The following is a 25,425-nucleotide window of genomic DNA, read 5'->3' on the forward strand; positions in this document are numbered from 1 at the left end:
ATGACCCTTTCTGAGTGGTATTCTGTGGGTGCTGTGGCCCTGTTTGAGTGGTATTCTGTGCATGCCATGGCCCTGTTTGAGTGGTATTCTGTGGGTGCTGTGGCCCTGTCTGAGTGGTATTCTGTGGGTGCCATGGCCCTGTTTGCATGGTATTCTGCCCGTGTCATGCCTCTTCCCTTCACATTTCTTTTTCCATATTTTCTGTGAAAAGGGGATAGGAACAGTAAAACCATACAGAAGAAAAACAAATACCAATTTCTTTTAGTGTTTATTTTGTGATGTACAATTCTTTAGACCTTTGAAATGAAAAAAGGAAAAGTAAAGAAAAAGCTTCCCACAAGTATGGGAAAGGGAGGGAAGCCTTGGAAGAAATAGGCAGGCTCTTTCCAGATTTGTCGCCTACGCATAGATTCAGATCTGCAGACATGGGTATAAGCTTGGCAGCAGGCAGGGTGCCAGGCAGGGTGCAAGGCAGGTTGCAGGCAGGCGGCCCCCTCGCCAAATCCTGTTGACATGTTTTGTTTGGCTTGAATCGTATTTGAAAAATATTCAAATTAGTTTAAAACGTGGAAATTTTCATAATAAAAAACCCCATTATCCAGCTTTCCTTGAAGAATTGGGAGTGCTGGCATCAGGCTGCTGGTGGGTTGGTGGCCTCCTCTGTGAAAAGACCTGGCTCCTAGGTCATGGCCCCTCTAGCATGGGACAGGGGCCCTGGAGTGTGCCACTGTCCCAGGCCTAGAAAGTTCTGGACTTGGACTTGGAGCTGGGAGACTGGAGCTGGTGCTTCCTGGTCTCTCCTTTTCACCTGCTGTTGGCAGACATGTGTGAGAGAGCACATCTTCAGCATGAGGTCCAGGGTACCTGCAAAAGATCGGATTCCCAGTGACATAGGGATACAGGGACCCTTGGTCAAATGGGCATTTGGGAAGTGGCGCTTAGTAGCAATCGTGAACATGTAAGGGAATCTCTTTGCTGCCTTCTAAGATAGTGTAAACCATTCCTTTCTTTTAAAAAAGTTATAATGTGTTTAAAAAATGTGTTTTTAAAAATTATTATTATTATTTTACAAGATCCATGAAGTCTACGTGGTGCTTTATAGGGCGTATCTGGCTACAGCTGGCGTACTTCTGGGTGTTTTATGGCAAATTATTCTCAGATTACCCTTTAATGCAAGAAGGTCTGCCTGTTGTCTGAGCTCCCTGGGTCATATGGAAACCCCTCCAACTTGATGCAAAACAGCTGCCTCAGTCAGCTGTTCCAAAAAAGGAGCATTTTCAAGCTGAAGCGGCAGGAAAAATTTTGAAATGTTGAATTACTCTTTCCTTGCCATTAAAATGTGATTTAATTTTGATACTAACAAATTGTGTAAATCTAAAATGAAGTACTCAGAATGGAGTTTGTTTAGCGTGTTCTGGCAATACTTACAGTATGTCCTGGGGCAGGGGGGTGTTCCCCAAGGAGGGCAGCACAAAAGCCCGCTGACTTCTATGTCCCAGGACCTCAGCCTGGCTGGGCCAGGGTCAGGGGCCAACCCACGGGCCTCCCTCCCCTCTCTCTTCTGGGTCCCTGCTGAGACCAGCAACAAAGGGGTCAATTGTCTGAGGCCTCCTTTTGTCTGAGGGGCTCCATGAGCCTCTCTGAATGCCAAAGTGTATCCATGCATGTGGATGAGTGTGTGTATGCACATATGTATGAGTGTGCATGTGTGCACATGTGGTGGTACAATGTGTGTGCGTGTATGTGTGCTTGCATATGCATACATGTATGCACATGTGAATAAACGTGCACGCAAGCACTAAAAGACTGCATGTGTGCATGTGCATGTCTGAATGTGGACGAGTGTATATGTGTGTGCCTGCATGTGTGCACATGTGTGAATGTGCATATGTGCACTAGTGTGCATACATGTGTGTGCAGTGTACGTGTGTGTGTGCACACACAGGCAGTGGTGAGACTTGCTTAAAGCGTTTCTAAATTGTTGATGCATCAGAGCAGGGTGAGGGGCTTTGGAAAGGCCTGACTAGATGATGGAGGTTCCTAAGGCCTAGGAGGAAAAGCATCTCATCTCTCAGCAGATCACACAGTTGCCTCTACCTGGCATTTGCTATGGTACAGAAACCCCAGAGACTCTTCTACCTCCCCTGCTTTCTCTGTAGGAATGAGGAAGAGCAGGCATACATATGGAAGCTTCTTACACAGCTCATTTGCCTCATTGGTCTGTTCCCACCTGGGGTTTCAAGGGAAGACCCACAAGAACTTTTCTGCACTGTTCCAGCCTCTGTTCAGGCCTTCCTCATTGGACCCAGTGCATTCTGTGTGACATTTCAGCCATGTTTCCAGAATGACTGTGAAATATCCTGTTCCCATCCACCCTGGAAGTGGGTTCCCGCATAGCACGGAGGCTTTCCGCCCTCCCCAGTTGTTGTGTGCCCTTACAGGTCCTGTTGGTGCAGAGGCCTGCCAGGAGCCCTGGCTGCTCTGTCGTTTGGTTTGAGCCATCCCTGTCCACTGGAGTTTCCTTGATTCACACCTTCTTTCTTAACAAGTTGTCCTTTTAAGAATGACAATAAAACATATTTTATTCAGAAGCCAGGAAAAGACTCATAAAAACCCTTCATTGAAATTCACCTTTGTGAAAGATTCATCTCCCAGCCCCCTTTAGCCAGCACAGCTGTCATGAACAACTTTTTCTGTGTTTTTAATTTTTTTCTTCTTGTCCCTCCCACCCCATTTCCTCTCCCTACTCCAGCAAGGGCTTATCTTTCAACTGTGGAAAAGCCACCAATTAAACTGTACTCCAAAGCTTATCAAAATATTCAGTCAGTAAAATTATCTTATAATTAGCCTCACTGTAAGCCAGAACGTTTTAATCCCAGGAAATGTAAAGTTATCCAGCATGTGAAATCTGTAAATTGCTCATCCTGACCTTCTGTCTACAGTGTCTACTTTTCTTTCTTTCCCAAAGTAATTTCTTCCTTGTTCTTCAAATTCTTGATTGTCTCTGAGGCATCTTCCTCTTCTGTTTGCTTAAGTTTCAAAGAAAACTTACTCCTAGTTGAGATAGAGAATTGAAAAATTCAGGTGATTGTGATGTGCAGTCAACCTGATTTTATATATTTCATACCTTCACTTTTAGCTGTTCTTTTTGCAAACATAAGCCTCTGATTGCTGATGGCTTGCCCTCATTGGTCCCGTACTTTGGATGCCTGCAGTGATATGCATGGCTGAATTATTCTGGAGCCAAGCTATTCAAACAGTATCTGGGGGATTCTGCAGGACGTTGAGCTGGGCAGTGGCATTGGACTTTTTAATTTCAACCATTTCTCTTCTCATAGCTCTCCCTCCCCTTTCACCCTCCCACAGCCTGGGGACCCTCCTATCATCTTGCACCACCTGGGACAGCACCATGAATGTTACCTCCCCACGCAATCCTATTTGGACCAACATCAAGGGAACCATAAGTGATGTTTGGGGATCTTAAGCTTAAGGTGCAACTCAGACTTTGGCTACAGAAATGATATTCAGATGATGGTTAGGTTTTTTTTTGTTTTTTGTTTTTTGTTTTGATGGAGTCTCACTCTGTCACCCAGGCTGGAGTGCGATGGCGCAATCTCGGCTCACTGCAAGCTCCACCTCCCCAGGTTCAATCGATTCTCCTGCCTCAGGAGAATCCCTGCATAGCTGGGATTACAGGTGCTCACCACCGCACCTGGCTAATTTTTTGTATTTTAGTAGAAATGGGGTTTCACCCTCTTGGCCAGGCTGGCCTTGATCTCCTGACCTCATGATCCACCTGCCTCAGTCTCCCAAAGTGCTGGGATTACAGGCGCGAGCCACCGCGCCTGGCCAATGCTTAGGTTCTTAACTGTTGTGAGCCTTCTTAAACTAGTCTTGCCATAGGTACGAATGGGCTAGTGAAACTTACACAGGCATGTTTGACCTGGTCATCACTTGTTGTATGATGAAATATTTTCAAAGTTCCCAAAACTCATTGAAAAATTAAATTTTGGAATGTACTAACATTTCGACAAATGGAATATTGCCTGTATATAGTGCTAGTAGTGGTAGTTATTATTTACAGAATTTTTCCTATCTGTCACACAGTAGGCACACACATACACACACAGAGATACAAACACACAAATATATAAAAATTGCTTCATCCTTACATTAATTCTGTGAGAAAGTAATAATTTTGCCCATTTTACAGTTGGGAAAATTGAGGCTCTGACAGTTTCAATAACTTGCTGATGCAGCTGAACTTGGCTGGTTGGCCTGACCCTTGTAATCCCTTCTGTGAACTAGCCAGCGCCCCTGCCATATGATTTGACCCCCACTTATGCCTGAGAGGTTTCCTCATCATCCCTGCAGAGTAAAGAGGAAATCACAGCTTCACCTCAACCTCCACTTGTTGCTGTGCCCAGCAATTGCGTGCACCATATCTTGATGTCACACGTGAATTTCAGGCTCAGTTTATCTGCTGACCTCAGAGCTGAGGCTTGCCCGCCTTGAGCTTATGGGATCAGTGTGAAGGCTGTGATGATCCCCATAGGGAGACTCTGGCCCAGGTGGTCTGCCTGGGCTCCACTTGGTGCTCCTAGGGTAGGAGATAGAGGGGCGACCAACTCCCAGGGTCCCACCTTGTGTGGGCGTGTTCTCCTAATGCCAACCTTGGAATCAGCTACATGCTGCAATCCCATCCTTTCACAACTGTGTCTTGGAGCTAAAAGACCCCTATTTTGGAAGCCATTCCTGTTGAGTGACACCTCCTGTCTAATCCACGACTAAATATTTTACGCCTCTTTAGGACTCTTTCAAAATACAAATTATCTTTAAGAGCTAAGTTGAAACTAAATATCTGTCATTAAAGTGTGTTATTTTTGAAGCATTAGCTGTAGGGCATTAAAAAAAATCTTTAAAACATAATTGGCCATATCAAGTTAATTTTCTTGTGTGAATTCTGCATATTCTTGATATTACTTAATTTGTTTTTCTCTCTTTTTAATTACAGCTTGGGTTGACGATAGCCATTCACTATAGCCACAGGTAAATGTTTACATTTTTGTTTCTTTTAAGAATGATCCTTACCAGTTTATAGCTCTTGGTTTGCTTATGTCTCAGATTTTGAGCTTTTTTTTTTGGTGGTTGCTTTCCTGTGATGTCAGTGTCACAGATGGAATTGTTCTAGTTGCTTGATTGGCAAGAGCACATTGCTATTTAGAGGAACGAGGTCTTTGTGAAAACATGGTGGTAGATAGCACATTTATTTCAAAACAAACAAAAAGAGGGATATTCTAGGGCATGACACAGAAGCACTATCTGGGTAATGTTCTCACTCTTAAAGATTCCCTGAAAATGGGGATGCCCTGCATGAGAGGTGAGTCCCAGCAGAGAGAAACCCAGCAAGGGCTTGTCTGTGAAGCCCTCGCCACCCCCCATGCCAGGCCTCTCTCTCTATGTCTTAGGATGTCTGCCAGTGGCAAAAGGCTCTATTTTTGTCTTGCTTCATGATTTCTGCCTTGGTCTCTACTGTATTACACTTATGAAAAATGTTTGTTTCTTGTGTTGGTATCAACCTTTTCCCCTTTGCATGTGTCAAAATGCATTGAGATGTTAAAGTAAGATCCAGCCCCAGTGGAGGGGTGACAAGCAGGATCCTTCCTGTCCTTACGAAAACTGTGCTCACAGCCTCCCAAAGTGCCACCCTCTGGTCATAGGCTTCGGGCTTGGGGATGTCTGCTCAGCTGCCCACAGACAACCTAAAGTCACCTGATTTCAAAACAAGTTTGCCTCCTAAAAATGCTCATAGCAAGTGTGTACATGGTTTCAATATACATGTGAATTGGGCAATCGTAGGCAATTCCTGAGACCTAGAAAGCTGTGGGGGAGCCATGTAGGTTACAGCAGGAAGAGGGCAGGAGAGGACTCGAGCCCTTGGAATGAGCCTGTGGGAAGAAAGGTTCTCATGTGGGACATTTCTGGAGACCTATGAAAGAAACTGCTCCAGAGAGGCTCAAGATCATGGAGGGGAAAGAAATACATTTTCCTGGCCCATTGCTAGGTGCATGGCTGAGTCTCCATACAAAAGACAGATTAACTAGAGAAAGCATGCACATTTATTTAATATAAGTTTTACATAACATGGGAGCTCTCACAAGGAAATAAAGACCCAAAGTAACAGAGAAACCTGTATGTTTTTAATGTTAGTTTGATGGAGAAGTGCACTGTCGTAGAGATGGATAATCGGACAAAGAGGGTATGATCTAATGGTGATAAACTGGATGGGGGGTTGGGGACTTAACAAACTTAGCCTGTTTGTTCAGATTCTGTGGTCCTGTGTCTTCAGAGATAAGTATGTTTCTTTTCTCTGGGTATATAGAGGCTACCTCTCAAATGAGAGTTTAATGGCCTGTATCAGGGGAGAAGGGGAAGGGGAAGGGGAAGGTGAGAGTGACCTTCCTGCTTCTGGTGTTTTCTCAAATGCCAAGGTGCCGTTTTTTAGTGTATTGTGTCCTGAACCCCATCAATTGTTTGTATGTTTCTGGTCCTATGCGTGCATGATGCATGCCCACAACAAAAGTGTGGTGTCCTGCAGAAGGGTGCTCTTCCCTTGTAACCGCAGCCAGGCTGCTGCAGCTGCTGAGGCACACAGCTACGGCACACTTAGGAAGAAGCATGGTGCGCACACGGACCCCTAACCCTAAAACCAACTGTGTGGTATGGTGGGGTGCTGTGGGTGTGGAAGCACTCTCTCCGGAACTTGCAGGAGACTCTTTTTCTAGAATGTTCTCAAGGTGGACTGCTCCAGAATGACGACAGCTAAGATATTGCTCTAGTTCAGTGACAAGCTTGCTCTTCCCCATGATGTTTCACTATGTTGCAAGGGCTGGTTTTGAACTCCTGGACTCAAGCAATGCTTCTGCCTTGGCCTCCCAAATTGCTGGGATTACAGGAGTGAGCTGCCATGCCTGGCCAAGGTAGGCTTCTAAGAGGAAGGAAATCTTAAACCATCCTCATTCCTCCAAACTGTGAATGTGGCAGGGAAGCCCAGCTGACTCAGGCAGATGCCCCTAGCAGGCTGATAACATGGGTCTCTCAGAACACATAGTCTTTAAATTGCTGTCTGGCATTGCTGTGGAGGAGAGGCAGAGTTTGGGGAGAGCGTGGAGGTGTGGGGTGGATCCTGGCAGCTTCAGATTGCTTCTGTAGTCCTACTAGTTCAGCCTTGACCCCAAACTTAGAACCTGCTCCTCAAACAAGCCCTGCAGAGCGTGGGACAGAATGCAGGGAGGAAGTTAGCAGCTGTCTGTTGTACATGAGCTTGCCTCTTTAGGCTCCAGCCCCCGTGTTCTGTGCTCTGCTCTCCCCAGGAGACATCCTAGCACATGTGGCTTCCCCCTGCTATGTTTCCAGAGATGTTTGTCTCCAGGCCGTCCTTATAACCTTTAAAGTGTTAAGTGCAAAGCAATGAACAAATATCATGGATATTTACATAAGTGCAACAATAAACAAACAAAAATCTCAGTAAGTGGGAGAAGTGACAACTGAAAGTGATGAGATTGAGGGAAGGAAAGTGAAGACATCTCCTGAGGCTGCCTTGCAAGATCCAAGGTCCTTCACCATCGACCTTGGGATCTGGGGACCAGGGAGCGAGTGGTAGCCCAGTGAAGCCACTATTCACAAAAGGCTGCCTGCAGCAGCTGGTGTCATCTGTAGAGGAGTCTGAAGACTTTGGGAGCAGAAAGAATGGTTAGAAAGTGATTGCAGTAACTCAGAGACAGCATGAGGACTTTCTAGGCTTGGCTGGGCCTCTCACAAAATATGAATGTCTGATTCACACAAGCCAAGCTGGGGATACTTACTGAGGAGCATGTGACCTGGTCGCGGACTGACATCTTCAGTACTGTGGAGAAGGGATGATCAAAGGGTTGTGTTTTCCAAAAATTACTTCTGAAATCTAAGGAATTCTGATTTTAAAATTCTGGAAAGTACAACATCATTTGTAAATTTGTGATGGGGACAAACCTACCTTCTGGGAAATCCCCATTTTCCCAGAATTGATGACACTTCACGAGGTGTCACTGAAGAGCTGTTTGCAGGTCAGGCCTTTTCTTCCCCTCGGCCACAGGAGGACCTGATCTTTTCTCTTAGAAGCCTGCAGGTCACCCTCTGACTCTTCTGTGTTTTCTTTTCTTTCTTTCTTTTTTTTTTTTTTTTGAGACAGAGTCTTGCTCTGTCATCCAGGCTAGAGTGTAGTGGCATGATCTTGTCTCACTGTAACCTCTGCCACCTGGGTTCAAGCAATTCTCATACCTCAGCCTCCTGAATAGCTGGGATTACAGGCACTCGTCACCACGCCAGGCTAATTTTTGTATTTTTAGTAGAGACAGGGTTTCACCATGTTGGCCAGGCTGGTCTCGAACTCCTAACTTCAAGGGATCTGCCCACTTTTGCCTCCCAAAGTGCTGGGATTACAGGCGTGAGCCACCACGCCCGGCCACCGTGACTCTTCTGCTCCCTCTTACAACTAGCCTGGTCACCTACCACTCCCCTCATCCAGCAGGAGGAAGATGAGGGATGTGGGTTTCTGGTTGAGTCCCCTCTAAAAATCCTATTTGCTCGTTTGGATTGGCTGAAACTTCTATCCTTTTGTTGATTACTTTTTTCCTGTATGGTGAAATATGCCTAACATAAAATCAGCCATTTGTTTTAGTCTGTTTGTGCGGCTATAACAAAATACCATAGACTGGGTACTTTATAAAGAACGGAAATTTATTTTCTCACAGTCCTGGAGGCTGGGAGGGCCAAGATGAAGGCGCCAGCAGGTCCAGTTTTCTGGTGAGGGCCTGGTCTCTGCTTCCAAGATGGTGCCTTGTTGCTGCAGCCATGGGCAGGGAGGAGTGCTGTGTTCTCATGTGGCAGAAGGGAGAGGAGCAAGAGGGGAAGGCTTCATGAGGCCTCTTTATAAGGGTCTTCATCTCATTCATGAGGGAGGAGTCCTCATGGCTTAATCACCTTTTAAAGGCTCCACCTCTTAATATCATCACATTGGCCATTAAGTTTCAACACCTGAATTTTTGAGGGAACACATGCAAACCCTAGCACCATTTTAACCATTTTTAAGTGTATAGTTTAGTGGCATTAAATACAGTCCCACTGCTGTGCAATCAACACCACTGTCCATCTCCAGAGCGTTTTCAACATTGCAAACTGTAACTCCATACCCATTAAACAATACATTTCCTTCCTCAACTCCTCTCCAGTTCCTGACAACCACCATTTTACTTTTTGTCTCTATAAATTTGACTATTCTAGGGACTTTATATTAGTGGAATAATATAGCATTTGCGTTTTTGTGACTACCTTATTTTACTTAGCATAATTCTTCAAGATTCATGCATATTGTAGAATGTACCAGAATTTCATTCCTTTCTATGGGATAATATTCCACAGCATGTATAGGCCACATTCTGTTTATCCATTCATCCATCAGTGGACACTTGGGTCGCTTTCACCTCTTTGCCATTGTGAATAATGCTGCTGTGAATTTGGATATACAAATCTCTCTTTGACACCCGGCTTTCAATTCTTTTGGGTACATGCCCAGAAGTGGAATTCCTGAATCATATGATAATTCTAAGTTTAAGTTTTTGAGGAGTGGCCATACTGTTTTCCTATCGATTACCATTTTCCTTGTCATGTTGACCCCAAACCCAGATGCCAGAGTTGAGGGAAGGGGTCCTCTTTGTGTGGGTAGGGATACCTTTGGCATCAAGATTTGAGACTTTAGATTCTAAATCTAAGACCAGATTTGGAATTTGGAAGCAGATCATATCTCCTTCCAAAATTCTAACATGGGCATCAGGACCAAGAGAGATGGTGGGGAAAGCCCCGGCAAACTCCTTCAGTAGACAGAAGAGGAGACGAAGGAAAGGGGGACTGGAAAACGTGGTTCCAAAATGACAATACTGGGAGGATGGGTTCACTCTTGAAGAAGAATGGATTTGGGGGCCGTAAAGGAGATGAATATGGAGAGGAGGGAAAGAAGTCACTAAAATCCTATAACCTTGGCCAGCCAGCAGTGCCTCTCAGGCTGCTGCAGACACGGAGGGGCAGGATTGCCTCAGGGCTCTTGTGTGGCAACAGAGGACTTGAGGCCCAAAGGAGGCCTAATTTTGTTTGTGTGCATATGCAGTGGTGCTTCAGCTGTTAGCTCTCCTTTATTCAAATGAACAGTGTTCAGGGTGAGACCATCCTCCTGCATGTGAGCATGCAAGTATGCACACACACACACACACACACACACACACACACACACACACACACACAGTCTAACACATGCCCACCCCAACCACTTCCACTGCTGACCCCAGACACCTCTAACTCTTGCTAGACCAGTTATTCCAGATCTGTCTGTGGTATAGAGGGGTGTGTGTGTATGTGTGTGTCTTCATGTGGGAATGTGGGTAGGGAGCTGAGGGGTCAGGAAGCAGAGAAAGAATCATCATATTTCGATGGTGTAAATGTACCAAGCAAGGAGAGCCTCTGCCATGACTGCCTGTGCACTTAACAACAGGTCCTGCTCATGTTTCGTTTATTATCATGGCACTTTAATTTATTTTTGTAAAGTCAAGCCATTTTCACAGAGTGGAAAATTGTCTCTTGATGTTCATTCCCCACTGTTTGGCTTGAGGTTTTCGGGTGGAATCCACACAGTGGTGACAGCTGGGTAACCCCCAGAAGTGCCCTTTGCAGATAACAGCTCTCGGGGCCCCATCACCCACACAGTGGGGAACAGTTTCCCCACTGTGTGGGTGTTTTGTTTTTTTCTCTTTCTACAAGATTGAAAGAGAGTTTATATGTTCTTCCTGCCTGACCCAGTGCAGCAGAGTGAAGAAGGCTGCTCCCTCCCGGTGAGTACCCCTGGGCCAAGATAAAAGAGGAAACGGGCTCAGAGGTGAGCATCTCACCTTTGGCTCTTGCTTGTCTGATACCGGAGAGAACACGTGAACTAACAGTGTGGATTTTTTGCACGTGCCACTTATGCTTGTATTTCTAAGAAGAGCTCATGAAAGTGAAGGATGAGAGCGGTGAACTAACTCCTAACAGAATGATTTTGCTTTGTTTTTTCGTTAGTTATGTTTCTGTAATAAACAAAGAAGGAAGCAAATTTTCCATTTGGTTCTGTGATAGTTAAATGGAGGTCCACAGAGGTGTGACTCTTAAGCAAAGTCTAAATGCAGTTCTTTCCCACAACTGACTTCTTTCTATTGGTTTCTCATCTAAGAAAGGCTAAATTCGGTATCCTGTTCAGGCCTGTGCCCAAACCTAATATGGGAGTTATAGTCACCAGCCCCGTAAGAGGCCTTGGTATCCCTCGAGGCCCGGATGGGGAAAGAGAGAGTTGGGGAACCTGCGTGTGATCGAACTGCACGGTGTGACCGTCCTGAGCTAGATTATTGGAGGCCTGCCGTTACAACAAAGTACAGACCCGGGGTGATTAAGCACTCATTCTGAGACTGTGCTCGTGTTTTTGTTTAGAATGAGCCCAGATGGCCTAGAAGAAGTGAAGGGGTTGTGTACTTTTGTGTTCTGATTTAGATTAGAAGCAGAGTTTGAAGTTCATAGATGAATCAGAATGCTTATTGAATGAAAAAGCAGCATCAATGAGCAAATGAAATTGCCATCTTGAAATACAAAAGGGAGGAAAAGACCAGAACCACAGCCATCAGGCCTATTGGATTTTGATTTCAAGTGTTGGCAAATACCTAGCAACTCCCATTTGGGGCTGGTTTGATCTTGTGGAGACAGCTGAGGAGACCGTTTTCCTCCAAATTTTGTAAAAATAAACAAAAATCCCTTTCTGCCCTTTTTTCCCCTTCCAGGGAATAGTTGTTTCTGTCACTGAGGCTCTCTGGTCGACTGTTCCATCTGTCTCTTTTTCAGACTTCACAGTGAGGCTCCCACCAGATATACACATGGTTGCCAAGAAATTATTCAACCCCAATGGTATAATCTTAAAACAAAGCCATCTTTTTTTTTTTTTTTTTGAGACGGAGTCTTTGTCCCCCAGGCTGGAGTGCAGTGGCGCGATCTCGGCTCACTGCAAGCTCCGCCTCCTGGGTTCACGCCATTCTCCTGCCTCAGCCTCCCGAGTAGCTGGGACTACAGGCACTCGCCAACACGCCCGGCTAATTTTTGTATTTTTAGTAGAGATGGGGTTTCACCGTGTTAGCCAGGATGGTCTCGATCTCCTGACCTTGTGATCCTCCCGCCTCAGCCTCCCAAAGTGCTGGGATTACAGGCGTGAGCCACCGTGCCTGGCCCCTTACTTTCAAAAGACTAAGACATCCACATGAAATTGATCAGGAGATTCACCACAGCTCAAATTAAAATCCCAGTAAGATTTTGTGTAGAAATTGGCAAGATATTTGAAAAAATTTTATGGAAAGGCAAAAGACCTAGGCTGGGTGCTGTGGTTCATGCCTGTAATCCGAGCGCTTTGGGAGGCTGAGGCAGGTGGATCACCTGAGGTTGGGAGTTTGAGACCAGCCTGGCCAACATGGTGAAACCTTGTCTCTACTAAAAGTAGAAAAATTAGCCAGGCGTGGTGGCACGTGCTTGTAATCCCAGCTACTCAAGAGGCTGAGGCAGGAGAATCGCTTGAACCCGGGAGGTGGAGGTTGCAGTGAGCCAAGATTGCACTACTGTACTCCAGACTGGGTGACAGCGTGAGAAAAACAAACAAACAAACAAAAAACAGAACCAGACCAGCCAAGTAATTTTGAAAAAGAACAGAGTTGGAAGACTTCCAGTACCTCATTTTCAGATGTGCTGTAAAGCTGCAGTAATCAAGAGCAGACTCTAGGACATGTAGGCAAAAGGACAGACATGTAGTCCAGTGGGACATAGGAATAAGTCAGGAGCGGACCCCACATGAATGATCAATGGATTTTCAACAAAGGCGCCAAAATGATTCAGTGGAGAAAGGATAATCTTTTAAATAAATGGAGCAATTGGACATCCATATAAAAACTCAAAAACCAAGAAAAACCCATACCACATACCTTGTAGCATGTACAAGCAACAAAGATGGATCATGAACCTAAATGTAAAACCTAAAACCTTAAACCTTCTGGAAGAAAACATAGAAGAAAATCTTTGTGATCTTGGGTTAGAGAAAACTTTCTTCAGACACAGAAAGCATGAACTGTCAAGGAAAAAGTTGGCAAAAATGGATTTCATCAAAATTAAAAACAGCTGCTCTTTGAAAAACACTGCAAAGAAATAAAAAGACAAGCCACACATGGGGAGAAAATATTTGTAAAACACATATCTGATAAAGAAGTTGTATCCAGAGTATGCAGAACTCTTACAGCCCCTTCACAAGAAAATGAAACAACTCAATTTAATAAATGGGCAAAAAATACTTGAACTGATTATTCACCAAACAAGATGCATAGATGGCAAATAAGACCATGAAGGGATGCTCACCCTCATTAGTCATTAAGGAAATGCAAATTAAGACTAGAATGAGATACCATTACATATATGTTAGGATGGCTTAAAACCTCAATACCATCAAATTGACCCTCATCAAAACTTCCCAACACAAACACAAACAAAAAAACCACCCTGATAATATGAAATGCTGATGAGGATGTGGAGGAACTGCAACTCTGATACATTGCTGGTGGAAGGCGAAATGGTACAGCCACTTTGGAAAAACACTTCGGAAGTTTCTTATGATGTTAAACATACCTTTACCATAGACCCGGAGATTACACTCCTGGATACTTAAAGGAGAGAAATGAAAACGTTAGTGCACACCAAGACTTGTATGCATGGCTTCTCCATTCATAGTAGCCTCAAACTGAAGACAATTCCAAACGTCCTTCCACTGGGAAGTGGGTAAACAGACTGTGTCACTTCCACACGAGAGGTACTACTCTGCAATAAAAAGACATTCTGCTGTGTGGAAAAAGCCAGACTCAAAAGTGCCCTTACTGTGTGATTATTTTTGCGTGACATTCTGGAAAAGAGCAAACTATAGGGAAGAGAGCAGACCCGTACTCACCAGGTGGGTGGAGGGGTTGACTAGAAAGCAGCATGAGGGATTTTTGGCAGGTGACGGACAGATTCTAAATCTTGATTGTGGTGGTGACACGACTATGTATGCTTTCCAAAATTCGTAGAACTGTGACACCTAAATCAGGTGAATTTTATTGTAATTAAACTATGCTCAGTGAACTTGAATTAAAGAGAGTTAAGATAGGGGAGTCTGGATCACTTTTTTGTGGTGAGAACACCGAGTCTGAGGCCGTGTTGACACTTTTTCCAAGTTCTTCTGGGTATGGTTTGAGGGAGTTCTTCATGTGGAATTATCTTGTTTTACATGCCCTGGGTGAGGCCTTTGAGTTCACATTGAGCCACATTATCATTTTCAATGAAGACAGGTTGCAAGCTGTGTCACTGCACTCTGTTTAGCCCATACCTCTTTCTAAGGCTTTCCACGACAACACAGGTGCGGTCAGGTCTTCCATCAGCTCTGGACACCCTAGACTATGTGGTGCTTCAGTGAGGCCCTCGTGCTGGGGTGGTGCAGCCCGAGGCAATCGGATTTGACCTTGTTTTTCACTGCAAGGTGGCTGCAGAGCAGAACCAATGCACTGGTCTGTGGTCCTGAGAGCCCTCAGGGGTGCTGGGATGACATCCCTACGTGAAATACAGGTGCCTGAGGTCATGTTCCTGGAGGCATTGCTCATCTCAACCACCTGGAAAACTCTCTGGTCTGCGGGCCTCTCCCAGAGATCCAGGAAATGGGGGGCAGCTGTTTCCAGACCTCACCAGTGAGAAAGGTACTCCATGTTCTGTCCTGGCTGCAGAGGTGAACATAGCCGGGGTCACTCCAGCTTCCACTGGGTTGAATGCCGCTTAGTGCAGGGCAGAGAGCAGGATGGAGAGAGAATGAGCTTGGAGGAAGCCCTCAGTATATTTCCTGGAGTGCTGAGAGGAGCTACCCTTCTGCCAGGGCCAGGGGAGGCCAGCTCTGTCAGTGGGAGACCCCTATGGGCGACTGTCCAGGCTGGTGTTTGTGACAGGTCTGCTGGGTGTGGTGAGGCACAGGGTAAAACTACTGCGGGGCTAGAGCCCATTGCTGCCTCTGTACATTCCCTTGACTGGAGCCGTGTCGCCCTGGCCCGGTGGATCGCTTGACAGTGAGCCTGTGGCTGGTGCCTACCCATTTCATGGCGTGGTGGAGTGGGGGCTACCATGGTCTTGCTCGTGTTTCTGTTGAGAGGGACACCGGGGAGCTCTCTGATCAGGCTGCGTGTGGGGGCCCTGGCTCCCTGGCTCGTGTTCTGTGGTCTGACCTGCAAGCCTGGCTTCAGGCTCTCGACTTCCTCCTGAAGGGCGTTTCTCAAGTTTGGATGAACAGCTTAAATTGGCAAGATGTAATCCGGGCTCCGTTAAACTAGCCACAGAGAGTTCTAAATTTGCCTCTCTCCAGTCACCAAGATGCTGCATTTTTATAGGCAATTTTTGCTGTATGAATCACATTTTGGCCTCTTATGTAGCTCAAACTACTTACAAATCAAGAACATTCTATAGCCTCTACATCACACGGGGGACTGAGCCTGTGGGGGTGCTGGGATATCCCCTGGAGGGGCAGCACAAACCCTGTTTGCTGTGGCCAATGCAGAAGGAGTTGTGAGGAGGCAGCTTTTTTTTCTTTTTCCTGAGGTGGTTTATCACTCAGATTCTGCTTCCTGTTGAGGTTGGTAGAGCCTCAAGTGCCATGCAGAGAGGTCCATCTATAAACTTCCATTCCCTGGTCTTTTATGAGGCAGACTTGACTGCTTGTCCAAGTGCTCTATTCTGTTGTATAAGGCAATCTCCACCCTCATTAGAGCCCATGGTGGGTGAAGATGGTATGTGGGTGCTTGGAGCAGAAGGAGAGTCACATTTATACACTCACACATCAGCAGCCATGGGTCCACAATGTTCCTCCTCCAGAGAGCAAGCTTCTTTGTCTGCATCCCCTCCAGTGCCAGCATGTGCTGGGTCCAGAGTGCCCCGCCTCGGGCAGGGTGGTCCATCTTGTGGCTATTTACTTAATATCCTCCTCCTATACCTGTGGTTCTAAACTATGGTGATTTTGCCCCCCAGAGACATTTAGTGACATTTTTGGTTGTCCAAACTTGGGGAGGTTACTACTGACTGGCAGCTGTGGTGGAGAGGCCAGGGATGCTGTTAACCATCCCAAAATGCTTGGTTCAGCTGCTCACAACAAAGAATTATCTGGCCCAAAATGGGAAGAGTGCCTGGATAGAGAAACTGCCCTCGACCAAGAGCTCCTGATGGTAAGCACAGTATTTATTCCTCTTTCCATCTTCAGAGCCTGGCAGGTATCATGTGCTAAGTTGGCATAGGCTGACTCAAATCTGTGATTAAAAGGCTCACGTGCATGTTGGTTTTTGTGTTGATAAAATACTTTCAATATTCCCTGATAATTTTTGTTCTATTTGTTTGTTTGTTTGTCTAAACATGGAAATTAAATCAGCTTTCAATTAGTCATACTAATGGGTGGGAGAGAAGGGTAGTCCCTCCAAAACGGAAGATCCCCCAGAATCCACTTTTACGGTTGTCTGTGCAATGATAGAGACACAAATGCACAGTAGGACTCACTGTCGCCCTCTAGAGCCAGCCTGAGGCCCTTTCTTGTTTAGTTTGCAGGCGTGGGGGATGGCCCTGCCTTGTTGATAATCCACAAAGTGCGACAGATAATTGGAAAGGAACTAATTATTTTACCTTGACTGTACTATTCCCCATTTTCCTCTCTCCTCTCCTTTTTTTTAATCTTAAAAGGAAAATGAAGTGAAATCCAGGACATTTGTTTTGTTTTGTTTTTTAATTTCAGTTGAATATAGATTAATTTGTTCATTCAACAGATACTTACTGAGCTTCTTCCATGGACTAGATGAGGGTAAAAGCACACCATGTCTGCCTTTGGTGACCCTGGTGAGAGTACTATCACAACCTAAGGGTGACAAAGGAAGCACTCAATGCTCCAAGGCATGTGTGTGTATGTCTGTGGGTGTGTGTGTGTTTGTGTGTGTGTGTGTGTGTGTGTCTGTTTGCATGCGTGGGGAGGGTGTGCCCTGCCCTTCAGGCTCTGCAACATGGGCTGGTGGCAACTTCTGAGGGGAAGAAGAGAGGGGGAAGAAGAGTGTTGCAGGCACACAGTGGGTAGAGGATATGATTAGCATTGTTGGTACAATTTCCAGACATCTTCTGCCTGTACCTCTTTGCGATCATCCAGGCAGAACCTACCACATCTCCATGAAGGAGGCAGGATGTGGAGGTTCCACACCAGGTGGACTTGGGGATTCAAACTCAGGCCTCTGACTCCCAGCCGAAGACTTTTCCCAAAGTGTGTCACCAACACCACCCACGGTGCTGGGATGGTTCCCTAGGGCTCAGAGCCTTGATTCAGCTCCAGCCCCCAGGGAGGGTGTTTGCTTTCCACCAGCAGGGGGATGAAGTGCTGTTTGGAGAGTGTCAGAGCTAGAAGGGCAGGCCATGCTCATGGAAAATTTCCTTATTTAAGTAATGACTGAGTAGGTTTATGGAAGAGCATTAAGGAGACTTCAGGTGCAGGGATGATGTGGCAGAGGCCATTGAGGGCCACCACCTGGCAGAGATCTGGAAAGCTCTTGCTTAACCCGAGGGAGAGGTGGCCCTTCTCAAGCAATCCCAGAGGGACTAGTTTCTATTTTCTCCCTTGAGAATGAGAAGGGGACAGTGGCCCCTGTCCTCTGGCATGGAGTCAAGGATGCAGAGATTACTGCTCTGCTCAGCCTAGCACCCCACCTCCACCTTCCCTGGAATCTGTCCCACCTGATGGCCAGCAGATGGCCCCGGGGAGGAAGCTACCAACTCTTGCTTTAAGAAACTGTCCCAGTTGAGAGAATTGACCTGCCCCAAGGGACTTGTCTTGTTTGAAAGGAAACCTTTGAGAGTCTTCTTTTAAATCACATGTCTTCTGTGACGAGTGTAGGTAGGAAAAAAGGAAACATTAGGTGTTGGAGACAAAACTGCTCATATGGAGGAAAATTCTGTTTCATCTTTTATACTTCTTACATCTTTTTTGTATATCTGAAAACAAGGGTAGAAGAAAAAAACTGATTCTGCCAGTTGGCAGCAGTTATTCCTGACCTTAAAACTAGTCTTGATGTGGAGGAGACATCAGTGTGCAATGCTTTAGATGACATATTGCTTAAATGCTTCCTCATTTAACTGTCATAGCCCCTAAAATGGGTGTTACTAATTTTGTTTTAGAGATAAGGGCACTAATGCTCAGAGAGGTTGAGGAGTTTGTCCGAGGCCACACAGCCATTCAATAAAGACCGTGTTCTTTCTAGTGTATTAGGAATCTCTGCTGACCTGGGCAGAGCTGTGAATATGAGATACGATTTGAGAAAATGCACCAAACAAATCAAAAAGCAACTTTACAGGAGAAGATACAAGGATGTACCTGATTGCTTGTCAAAGAAATAAAATATTCGATATGTACTGTGAAATGCAGTAATTTCCCTTTATCCAATGCTTCACTTTCTGTTGTTTCAGTTACCTGTGGTCAATTTTGTTCTGAAAATATTACATGGAAAATTTCAGGAACAATTTATTAGTTTTAAATTGTGTGCCATCCTGAGTAATGTTGTGTCCAGAGTTGGTTCCTGCTGGTGGGTTTGTGGTCTTGCTGACTTCAAGAATGAAGCCACAGACCTTCGCAGTGAGTGTTACAGCTCTTAAAGATGGGTTGGACCCAAAGAGTGAGCAGTAGCAAGGTTTATTGTGAACATCAAAAGGACAAAGCTTCCACAGCATGGAAGGGGACCCCAGCGGGTTGCCACTGCTGGCTGGAGTGGCCAGCTTTTATTCCCTTGTTTGTCCTCTCTGATATTCTGTTTCTGTCCTATCAGAATGCCCTTTTTTCAATCCTCCCTGCAATTGGCTACTTTTAGGATTCTACTGATTGGTGTATTTTACAGAGTGTTGATTGGTGCATTTTACAAAGCACTGATTGATGCATTTTACAATCCTCTTACTAGCTACAGAGTGCTGATTGGTGCATTTTATAATCCTCTTGCTAGCTACAGAGTGCTGATTGGTGCATTTTACAATCTGAGCTACAGAGTGCTAATTGGTGCATTTTACAATCCTCTCGTAAGACAGAAAAGTTCTCCAAGTCCCCACTTGACCCAGGAAATCCAGCTGGCATCACCTCTCAATGTGATGAAATCTGAAGCCATCCTGCTCCATCCGTCCTGAATGGAATCCTCCCCTTGTCCAGGTTACCCACCCGTTAGTCACTTAGTAGCTGTCTCAGTGATCAGATGGATTGTCACGGTGTCACAGTGCTTGTGTTTAAGTCATCTTTATTTGACTTCATAATGTCCCTAAAACACAAGAGTCGTGATGCTGGCAATTGGGATATGCCAAAGAGAAGCTGCAAAGTGTTTCCTTTAGGTAAAAAAGTGGAAGTTCTCGACTTCATAAGAAAAGAAAAGCAATCATATGCTGCAGTTTCTAAGACCTACAGAAAGAAGGAGTCTTCTATCTGTGAAATTGTGAAGAAGGAAAAAGAAATTTGTGCTAGTTTTGCTGTCACACCTCAAACTGTAAAAGGTACAGCCATAGGGGTGATAAGCACTTAATTAAGATGGAAATTAAATTTGTGGGTGGAAGACATGGACAGGAATATGTCTGGTTGGCAGTGGGGTTCAGTACTCTTCCTGGTTTTAAACATTTACTGGAGTTTTGGAATGTATTCCTGGTACAGAAGGGGGACCTACTGTAAAAGCCAGAAGACCCTGTGTGCAAAGAGAGTATACAATGTAAATCCCAACTCTTGTATGGGATTCCAAGGACATTGATTTTTCTAAGACTCACATGATGCTGTTAAGACTATCTGACAATTCTTTGTGCTTTGGGGGCTCATTCATTCTTTCCTTCATTCATCAAATAGTTATTTCATATCAGATAGGATGCCTTTAGCTATGACCCTGGCTTAACTATTTTAGACAGGAAGTGGATTGTTTTCTCTCTTAATGATTCCTGAAGTGGGGCAGTTTCAGGGTGGCTATTTCAGGGGCTCAGTGACACATCAAGGACCAGAGTTGCTTTGATCTTTGTTCTCTGCAACTCAGTATGTCAGTTTTGTCTTTGACTGACTCACTCATGGTCACCATATGGCTGCTGAGGTTCTTGCTCTCACATGTAGATGTATCAGATTTTAGAAAAGGAGGACCCATGTTTTCCCATATGTCATTTTTTAGCAGCATGGAAACTTTTTTTCCGGAAACCCTTCAAGAGACTTTCTTTCATCTCTCATTGGCCAGATAAACCCATATGTCCATTCCTAAGGCCATCAAAGGCAAGAAGCATTGGGGTGACTGTGATTGGGTTAGTTAGTGGCTCCATAGAGAAGAGTAGATTACATGAGCAGACTTAGGACTTTATTACCAAGGATGGGAGGAAGAGGGGTTGGGCCAACAACTGGAAATCTTGCTACACGTTTAAAAAATATTTTTATTATGGAAAATTTTAAACACGAGGGAGAGTAGCATAGTGGATTCCCTATTATTTGTCTCTTAGTTTCTACAATTATCAACATTTTGACAGTTTTAGTTCACCCTATCCTCCCTTTTATCTCTGGCTAGAGTATTTTATTTATTTATTTATTTTTAACATAGTTTTTATTGATTAATTGATTGATTGATTGATTGAGACAGGGCCTGGCTCTGTTGCCCAGGCTGGAGTGCGGTGGCCTGATCTCGGCTCACTGCAACCTCTGCTTCCCAGGCTGAAGCCATCCTCTCACCTCAGCCTCCCGAGCAGATGGAAGCATAGGCGTGTACCACCACGCCCAGCTAATTTTTGTACTTTTTGTAGAAGTAGGATTTTGCCATGTTGCCCAGGCTGGTCTTGAACTCCTGGCCTCAAGCAATCCACCCACCTCGGCCTCCCAAAGTGCTGGGATTACAGATGTGAGCCACTGCTCCTGGATGCTGGCTAGGATACCTTAAAGTGCATCCCAGACATATATCATGTTTTAGGCGCTCTGGACATATATCGAGTACCTGCTATCTGCCTAGTTACAGCCAAAGAAGATATCTGTTTCAGGGACAAGAAATTAGTGAAAACTCACTGGTATTAGCTACTTTTTGCTACAAAAGACAAAATTCCCTGAAACAAAGGAAAAAGGCAATATCCAGGAAATGGAGTTTTCTCCAAAGCTTTTGTTTGTTCTGGCTGCATCTGACATCCTTTCGATGTTAGAGAACAGGTGTCCTGGGAAGTTCGGGTGGGAAACAGGGGATCCTTCCTCCCCCCGAGACAGACGTGGAACTGAGTGGAAGTTCGGCATCTCGTTTGTCATTTCCCTTCTCAGGCTGATGAGTCCAATGCTTTCTAAGAGTGGGTTTTGGTTGGGTGACACTTGTTTCTGCATGTTAATAGATTTCTGGGGTAAGATAAAGCTCGGTGATGTCACCTGCAGGTGTGTGAGCCTGTGGTAGCGGTCTGCTATCTGACATTTGCTTCACAAGGCGTTGCTAGCCACATCTGTCCTCAGCTGTGAGAGTGTATGTATGCACCAGCAGGCTGAACAGAGAGATGTTTGTAACCAGAACAGAGAGTCAGATGTAAGAAGCTGACTCTGGGCTGGGTTGCAAACACATGTACTTTCCCTATGGCGTTAGCTGATTTCATTTAGTTATGGAACAAAATACAAATGTTATTTCTTTAAAATATCACTGTGCCAGGCAGAGTATATTTCCATACACCCTTTTCTGAGTTTCTTAAGCCCACCTGTTTTATTACAGGTTTAAAAGACCCCTCTTCCTCTGTGTGTCTGAAACAGGAAGCCTGCCTTCTTATTTTCCTTCAGTTTTGAAATATTTAATCCTTTGAAGAGAGTTTGCATGTTTCGTGCAAGGCGGTACCTTTGTATATAACAATAAAATTCATCACTCATCTACATGCGTTTCTCCATTTCTATATGACAATTAAAGGTCAAATTGCAAAGTTGAATCAGTTATAGCTCTGCGTTTAGGATACGTTCAACCTGAGCTGATTTTATCTGCCTGGGCTTTGTAAAATGTTAGTATTTGCATAGTGAGTTTAAAAACAGAAACCTTTTGCATAACCATATTTGAAAAATCCAAAACAAAGAGAAAGAGAATGGACTGTTGATATGAAATGATGCCATTTGACCAGACGCTTATGTAGTCTGGGTGGCTTTTGTGGCAGTTGTGCTGCTTCTGAGCGTAGCTTTCTAGAGTGTGCAAGCGGTAGCTAGGTGTGCTTTGTTTCGTGTGCTGTGCATTTCAGTGCTATGTGAGGATCCATCTGACCCCAATACATTTTATTTGACATGCACAGCTGGGTTGCTGGAGGATAGTTCAGGCCATTAAGAAGAAGGCAAAAGAAAACACAGACAATCTATTCATCAGAATACTATGAAAGGGAGACTTATTGGGGCAGGCTCTGGCAAGAGCACACCTGGAGGAAGGAGAAGGAGGAAAACCAACTGGGTGCCTAGGGAGAAGGGCGGAGGAAATGCAGCTGCTGTTGACTGCAGCCGGCTGCATGGAGAGGGGCTTTGCCAGTGGTGAAACCCGATTCCATTTCCAACTTGTGGAATCGTATTTTAGGATGCTCTGCAAACAAGAGGGTTGGATGGCAGACATGAGGTCTTATTTGCTGAGGGGTCTTTGCTCACCAGGCACTTGGCACCCCAGCAGGACCCCAGTCTAAGGAGTGTGATGCTCACCTTGCATCTGAGGGTGGCAACAAAGGTCCTGGCCTGTGGGATCAATGCTAGGACTCCCCAGGCATCCCTCAGACTCACCGAAGAGGGAAGAGAGGAGGCGGCTTCTAGAATCCTTGGGAAGCCATTCCCTTGCCCTTCTTCAGCCACAAAGATGTCCCAGTAACCTCAGCCCGGTTCTCACAACTTGCCTACTCCCAACGCTGTCTTTCCCTTCCTGCTTCCTATCTGTGATTTTGCAGCACTGGTTTCACATTTTGTTCTTTTATCCAGTATAAGATTTCCAGGCCGGGCGCGGTGGCTCACGCTTGTAATCCCAGCACTTTGGGAGGCCGAGACGGGCGGATCACGAGGTCAGGAGATCGAGACCACAGTGAAACCCCGTCTCTACTAAAAATACAAAAAATTAGCCGGGCGTGGTGGCGGGCGCCTGTAGTCCCAGCTACTCGGAGAGGCTGAGGCAGGAGAATGGCGTGAACCCGGGAGGCGGAGCTTGCAGTGAGCCGAGATTGCGCCACTGCACTCCAGCCTGGGCGACAGAGCGAGACTCCGTCTCAAAAAAAAAAAAAAAAAAAAAAAAAAAAAGATTTCCATTTGTGTGAGCTGTGGGGTTGTCGCCTAAACAGCCTTTTTGTTTTTGTTTTGAGATGGAGTCTTGCTCTCTCGCCCAGGCTGGAGTGCAATGGTGCCATCTCGGCTCACTGCAACCTCTGCCTCCTGGGATCAAGCAGTTCTCCTGCCTCAGCCTCCCAAGTAGCTGGGACTACAGGCACCTGCCACCACACCTGGTTAATTTTTGTATTTTTAATAGAGACGAGGTTTCACCATGTTGGCAGGCTGGTCTCGAACCCCTGACCTCAAGTGATCCACTCGCCTCGGCCTCCCAAAGTGCTGGGGTTACAGGATTACAGGCATGAGCCACCGCGCCCAGCCTTGAATAGCCATTTTCTAATCCTGTGTAGCGACCCAGGAAAAGGCCCCACCACAGCTGCAGTAAGAGGCTGGGGTGTCTGTGCATCACCTTGGTCATTTGGATCTTTTCAGAGTGGCCAGTCTGAGCCTGGCCTGGGCTGAGACATTGCTTGCTGTCCCCAACTTGCTTACTGGTCCTCGGAAAAAGATCAGTGTGTGTACTTAATTCACCATGATGAATCTTGGTGCAGAAGATGGAGTGCCTGGGGTACCCAAGAGCCTTCCTTTCTGGCCAGAACTCTATCCAGATCTTCAGTGCAGAGACCAGGAGCTTTGGAGAGAGAGAGAGACTCGAGTTCATGTCTAGGTGATCGGTGCGAGTCAAGCACATGTGTAGAAGAGCACTCAGGAAGTGGCAGCTGGGCTTATCTGCATCTGGGGACCACAGAGGGAGCTGGTTGTTTAACACGGCCCCCTATTATCCACTGGTTCCCCTGTTCTCACAGATTGGAGTCCTGCTGGAAGTGAGTGTTACTCTATTGAGCTTCTAGGAGTAACAAGGCATATGCCTGTAATCCCAGCTACTCGAGAGGCTGAGGCACGAGAAGAGCTGAGGCATGAGAATCACCTGAACCCTGGAGGCAGAGGTTGCAGTGAGTCGAGATCGTGCCACTGCACTCCTGCCTGGGCAACAGAGTGAGACCCTATCTCAACAACAACATCAACAACAACAACAGTTTTGTTTCAGTATTGATTTTCACAGAATCCTGACTCCCAAATCAAACCAGTTTCCAGACTCATCAGGCATTTTCAGAAACCTCTTTCTTTTTGCTTGATTATAAAGCTCAATGTAAATTCTACATCATTAAAAAAAAAATACCAAAACAACAAAATCTTGACAAATACCACTTGACAAGACTGACTTACAGACAACCAGTACTAAAGACCCAAACCACTGGAAATGCATGTGGCTTTTCCCGGTGGGACAGAAAATTCAGGTGCCCATTTAGTTAACTGAGCTCTGGGAAGGCCTGAATGAACACTGCTCCCTGGCTGCTTTCAGGGCTTTATTTGTCCTGTTCCCCCCACTTCCCCTCACATAGGTTCTGCTTCTTGACCTGGAACGGAGAAACTCAAAATCTAACCCCGGCTATGTTATTAAATGGTGAACCTTTAAATTCACACAGGGTAGTTGATGGGAATTTCAAAACACAGGGTTAAATTCTGCTCTTACAAAGATGAAACAAAAGCTCTCTGTCTTTTGGAGGTCACTAATCCAGTGTTTGCACCTTATTGTCACTACGTAATGTCTGAAAAACTTGGAATTATTTCCAATTAGTGGGTTTCAGTGGATCTTGCTCTCTGAGCTGTTGACCCCTCGTGTTTGTTTAGCAGGATTTTCTCACCGGGCTGCACCTTGCCCAGCATTGTTTTGCTGTCAAAGTGTCTGAACAGCTCCGGGTGACCCCCGCAGAATTGTCCGTGTAGTGTCGTGAGACTGGGGGAGCTGTTGTGAATTTTGTGATGACAGATGGCGGAAGCATAAAAGGCACCTCCACGGGCTTTGTGAAAGGGGATTTGCGCTCTCAGAACCTTTTTTCCTCTCTCCGTTCTGGAGGCACTTCTGTGATTGCTGACAGAGCTGCAATGCTGCCCTTTTAGAATAGTGAGGG

General features: G+C 45.5%; 1 protein-coding gene across 2 annotated transcripts in view; it reads left to right on the forward strand.

The window, feature by feature from the left end:
* The window catches only part of ACOXL (acyl-CoA oxidase like), a 362,177-nt gene that overhangs the window by 72,105 nt on the left and 264,647 nt on the right, over window positions 1–25,425 (forward strand). For both annotated transcript variants that reach the window (XM_058428613.1, XM_032177651.2), the window contains exon 9: window positions 5,015–5,049. In XM_058428613.1, the coding sequence (XP_058284596.1) occupies window positions 5,015–5,049 (35 nt within the window). The remainder of the gene's footprint in view (window positions 1–5,014; window positions 5,050–25,425) is intronic.

Source organism: Hylobates moloch, unplaced genomic scaffold, assembly GCF_009828535.3.
Source record: "Hylobates moloch isolate HMO894 unplaced genomic scaffold, HMol_V3 SCAFFOLD_15, whole genome shotgun sequence".
NCBI lineage: Eukaryota > Metazoa > Chordata > Mammalia > Primates > Hylobatidae > Hylobates > Hylobates moloch.